Raw genomic sequence first — 5,636 nt, 5'->3', positions numbered from 1 at the left:
CAAGCTACCTCAGTGACTCCGCTGGCAATCGGATAGTCAGCATACAGCTCCTTGTTATAGTAGAGCCTGAGACGGTTTTTTTGAAGATAGTCTGCATCCTTATCAATGGCCTCCAGTTTTGTCAGACCTCTCTTGCTTGCACTTTACCTGATTCCCATGGCCACCTTGTCAGACTCTCACCTTAGTATCTTCAGGGACAGTTCTGTAACTCAGCTTTCAAATAGCCTCATTCACCTTGTCGTGTAAGCAGTGACCTGCTCGCCACAGATATTCAAGTATATGGATAAAGTCCATGATTATGGTTGCCTTAACTCCATTCCATTTTATAATCTAGGTAATCAGTTTACGCTGATGAGAGTGCCCATCATAACAATGACCAACTGCTGTTCCTGCTTTGGATCTAGCCTGAGCGTTTCCTCTAAAGCTTCTTCTATCATGGCTTCCACCTCTCTTTCTACACTGGCCAACACTCTCTTATTCTTGACTGTAGGACGGAATTTAACAACGTTGTCGCTCTTCCGATCCATATCCATGACAGATTGCCGTTCTAGGATTGGGTTTTACCATATAACCGGTGGCTACCTTTGCCATTCGTTTGCGATCTTTCTTCTCTCTAGGATTGAGCTTGGTTTGCAGCTTCTGCTGACTCTTTTGTGAGTTCTTCCTAGTCGCTTCCCTCAACCATTCGTGGCGCATCACCAAGCCATTACCGTCAAAACTGAGGATCTGCAGGTTTTCTGTTTGCTTAATCACAACCTAGCTCTGTTCGTAAAAAACCTCAAAGTCTTGGGCCGTATCCGCTATCAAGTGCATAGCCTGTAGTTTTCCAACCATACTTGGGCAACTTTTACGATGTCGTTTAATCGTTATATCATAAGAGCGATCCGTCACATCTCTAACAATTTTTTCCCTCATGCCATCAGAGGACCTGTCAGTATTGAGGTTTAACTGAGTATCAGCATAAACACGCTTGATTGCTTCCGCTGGCTGTAACTGTGACGCCTGACTACGACAGAACCAAACAAGCTGGTCAGTTGTCTGGAGGTATTTTTTCTGCCGTGATTTCTTTGCTCACCGGTGCTACCAGTTACCGACGATTGCTGCGGTTCATCATTGGTCTATTTATCCAGATACCATTGGAGGAGAAGGTGCAACACTTCGTTGCCTTCAGTCCGGATATAGCTCTCTATGGTGCCATGTTCTTGTTGGATAGTTGATTCCAAGCGCTTAATGATAGCGTCAAAATGATCACGAGCTGGTGAGAAGAATGAATAATCGATGGTATTGGCGCAGGATGCGTTCACAAGAGACGGTGTTATGGAGTTATTGGTTTGACGGCGTTATATAGCCATAAACCCGTCTATTTTTCGTTACCTGATATATCGAAAACCCTGATGTTTTAACGGTTGCATTGTCGTATTAAAAGAACCACACCATATGGAGCTATTGGTTTGACGATGTTATATCACCATGAAAACGTGGTCAAACCAATAACTCCATAACACCGTCTCTTGTGAACGCATCCTGCGCCAATACCATCGATTATTCATTCTTCTCACCAGCTCGTGATCATTTGACGCTATCATTCAGCACCTTGATACTTGAATATCTGTGGAAAGCTGGTCACTGCTTACACGACAAGTAGGATTAGGCTATTAAAAGCTGGGTGGCAGAACGGTCCCTGAAGATACTCAGGAGAGAGTCTGACAAGGTGGCCCGGGCAATACGGCAAAGTGCGAGCAAGAGAGGTCCTCCAAAACTGGAGGCTATTGATAAGTGTGTCACTATCTTCAAAAAAACCGTCCAAGGCTCTGCTATTACAAGGAGCTGGATGCTGGCTATTCGATTGCCAGTGGAGTCATTGATGGAGCTTGCCACTATTTGATCAATGACCGTATGGAGTAACTTGGTAAAAGTGGAGTTTGTAAGGGGTAGAGCCTGTGTTGAAGTTACGCTATTGGATTCAAGTGAAGATTGGCAGGCGTAGTGGAACTTCCATAAGGAATGCTCTCGCCTTCGTAATCATGGAGCCCTAATGAATGGGGCGTCGTAGCAAGGGACCACACCCATATCACCTTTACTATGCTACAATATTTGCCGGCATTCTCAGCTCAGGAGGTAGCCTAGAAAGAGCATATCAGTGGCCGGCGTGTTGCAAAGACAGTAGTGATAAAGCTGTATGTGGTAATGGCTCTTTGTGTATGACCTGCAACCGACAGGTGAACTTGAGTTTATTGAGGTAAGTTGTTTGTTGCAATACGACAGCTTTGGCAAGTGAAGAAGAGTGTGCAGGCTATTTTTAGTACTTCTAGCCAAGCGGGCTGGCTAAGTTTGATTATTGGTTAGGTACAATGGTTTATCTTTTGGAATTACTTAATTAGCGGTTGTCTGTGGCGTTCAGCAATGGCAGCTCTTCACAGTTGCTGGAAATAAATCATCATGGGAAATTTTAATAAACTGGTTCATCTGGTATTGATTACAGGGAAGCAATTGGGTAATTTTTTGTTTTTGATTGAGAATGGCTTGATATAAGATATAAGATATAAGATATAATATGCTGCCATAGAAATAAATGAAAGGCAGCTAACAGGATATCTCGATGCTTGGCTAGCAAGAGGCGGAAGCGTCTGTGGAAAGTGTGTCGGTAGTGGATGCCATAGTGTTGGCCTGTGGTCTGTTCCTAAGGGACAAGTGAGAGGGGAAGTGCTGTGCCATCTAGCAACCTATATTTGTGTCTTCAACCCAAAATGGCTGCTCTATGTGCAGGAAAGTACTCTGAGTAAAGACATTTATCATGGTTATTTTGATCCTGCAACCTGAGGTGTTGTTACTAAGGAGAAAGCTACGATCAAGCTGTCAAGCGAGAGTTAGCCGTAGAGCTTGGAATCGACGGTGTGCAGATTACTGCCAGTTACCACTTTTTACGAGATGCTCGACTTTTCTTACTTCCCAAGTTAGTCGAAAATTGTCTTATTTTCAAGAGCTTAAGCAATACGGACATATCACTACACGCTGGAAACAGGGAATAATGTCAACTTACACGCTGTTAGATGTCAGATTAAGCATTATTATGTTGAGCTAACTAGCACTATTTACTCTGTAACCATTGGTAAGTCAGGGATTTTAAACTTTCATGGTCTCTAAAAAAGTCGAACATCGCGTACTTTTTCTTTTAGAATAGCGATTGTCAGGTTTGGAGTATGGTCTACAGCTGCTATTACACGATGACCTAACATTGCAGGAAGAAGAGGTTGCCAGTGTGGTGATGTAGTCACCTGAAGGGGTGTTGTCACCGTAACCGCCGGAATTATACACTAAACAGTTTGGTTGCTCTTGAGAGACTGGTTCATTGTCTAAAAACATCCTGAAGTATGTCAACAAAGGTAATGTATGTTTACAGGTATTGTGAAAGGATGTTTTCCCATCGGGCATATAGAAAAATTAAACGAGCTTCATCGTATTACGGTTTTGCTGCCTTCTCCCCTGCTAGAGAATCTTAGAACGGGCGCCAGTATTGCTGTTAACGGTTGTTGTCTTACCGTGGTTGCATTTGATCATGGAAGTGCAACTTTTGATGTGATGAAGGAAACTCTCTTGGTCACCAATCTTAGTGTTCTTGAGGGAGGTGATAAGGTCAATATCGAAAGAGCAGCCAGTTTTGGTGATGAAATTGGTGGCCACCTGTTATCTGGTCATATTCATGATACCGTTGAGGTTTGTGATATCCAGCGGGAAGCAAATAATGTAACTGTTTATTTCAAGTTTGCTCCTGAGTGGAAAGAGTACATCATGCCGAAAGGCTATGTTTCTTTGAATGGTTGCAGTCTAACTATTGGAGAGAAGGTAGATGGTGGTCGTTTTTGTGTCCACCTGATTCAGGAAACACTGAGAATAACGTCATTTGGTACTGTTGTAGTCAGTGATAAAATTAATCTTGAAATAGATAGCCAGACTCAGGTCATTGTAACGACGGTTAAGAGTTATCTGGAGTCCATAAAATTCTGTTAGCTTTTCAAATACCAATCCAAGCAGTATGGCAAGATTGCAGATATTTAAATACAGTCTTGCACGTTTAATTGAGATTAAGGTGTCAGCTTCTCTATTTTGCAAAGCGCTGCACCTTTGTAGAAGCGGGTACTGATTAGCTCTCCTTTTTTAAGTTGCTGACTGTATAGAATAATTGTGCTGTTTGATGTGGTGATGGAATAACCGCGAGACATGGTTGCCAGAGGGCTGACTGCATTCAATCCTCCAGAGACCTTTTCCAATTTAAGCTGTTGCTTTTCCACATTATGCAGTATGAGTTGGGTCAGTTTTTGGTTTAGGTTGTCATTACGATTTTTCAGCAGTTCCAGTTTGCGTTGTGGGTTTTGTTGGAGCGTGCGCTCTTGTGCTCGGTCAAGGCTGGAGCTGGCTCGTTCCAATTTCAGTGTTATGGCCTGTTTCAGTCGTATTTCCAGATCATCCAGCCTCTGGCTGTGATCTCTTAATCGCTCTCTTGGGTGTCTGAGGCGTTTTTGGAGGTTTCCAAGCTCTTTTTGGCTTAACTGCAGCTTGTGTTTGGTTAATACTGTTAGTTTTCTGCGTAATAGATAGAGCTGGATTAACACAGTCTGCCTATCATGGCTAAGGATTTCAGCAGCGGCTGAAGGGGTAGCTGCCCGATGATCTGCAACAAAGTCTGCAATGGTGAAGTCAATTTCATGGCCGACAGCGCTGACGACGGTAATAGGGCAGTCTGAAATGGCTCTGGCCACAGCCTCTTCATTAAATGGCCACAAATCTTCTTGGGAGCCTCCCCCGCGACCGATAATCAGCACATCAAATATGTTGGCGGTTTCTGCCAGTTGTAACGCGCTGACCAGTTCTCTTTTGGCCTGCTCGCCTTGAACTGAACTGGGGATGATAGTGACTGGTATGCTAGGGCAGCGCCGTTTCAATACGGTGAGAATGTCTCGAATAGCGGCTCCAGTAGGGGAGGTGATAACACCAATGTGTTTATGGTGTGTCAGTAATGGCTTCTTGCGGGTAATGTCAAAAAGTCCTTCAGCTGCTAGTTTCATCTTCATGGCTTCGAAGGCTTTTTGAAGGTCCCCTGTGCCTACATTGTCCATATGCTCAACGATAAGCTGGTAGTCGCCACGACCTTCATAAAGGCTAACCCGACCTCTGGCAAGCAGGAGCATCCCTTCTGTTGGTATGAATTTCAGCCTCTGGTTCTTGTTGCGAAACATTGCGCAGCGAATTTGAGACTGCTTATCTTTCATGGTGAAATACCAGTGGCCTGAGCTTGGGCGAGCCAGTCCTGATATCTCACCTTCAACACGAATATTATTAAAATTAATCTCCAGCAGTCGCTTGGCTTTACCATTCAGCTCTGTGACAGTGAGGGCTTTGCCCTGTGTCTCCATGTAATTATCTGAGATGTCAGTAAAGTGTTGCATGAGGAAACTCGTAGATAGATTATTTATTTTTCACTACTTTGCCTTAAAAAGAGTAGTATTTTCCAATCTTAAAATGAGCTAGAAAAGAGCCTAGGACAGTAATTCTAGGCCTTCCGTTCAAAAATAGTTTTAAATAGCGATTCTCTTGCGGACTGGAGTTGTTTAGCCTCCTCGTTATCGCTGATTTATTGC

The 5,636-nt window shown here is 43.6% G+C and overlaps 1 protein-coding gene across 1 annotated transcript; it reads right to left on the bottom strand.

Annotated features, from left to right (window-relative positions):
* Nucleotides 1–4,082: 4,082 nt before the first annotated feature.
* On the bottom strand, nucleotides 4,083–5,411 carry LOC311329355 (exodeoxyribonuclease 7 large subunit-like; the record flags this gene model as incomplete). The annotated part of the gene is made up of 1 exon (XM_084463208.1): nucleotides 4,083–5,411. The coding sequence occupies one exon, from the start codon at nucleotides 5,409–5,411 to the stop codon at nucleotides 4,083–4,085; it is 1,329 nt and encodes a 442-aa protein (XP_084319334.1).
* Between the last annotated feature and the right edge of the window lie 225 nt (nucleotides 5,412–5,636).

The sequence above is a fragment of the Borostomias antarcticus genome, assembly GCF_949987555.1.
Source record: "Borostomias antarcticus genome assembly, contig: scaffold_186, whole genome shotgun sequence".
Taxonomy (NCBI): Eukaryota; Metazoa; Chordata; class Actinopteri; order Stomiiformes; family Stomiidae; genus Borostomias; species Borostomias antarcticus.
This window is presented reverse-complemented; position numbering and strand designations above follow the sequence as displayed.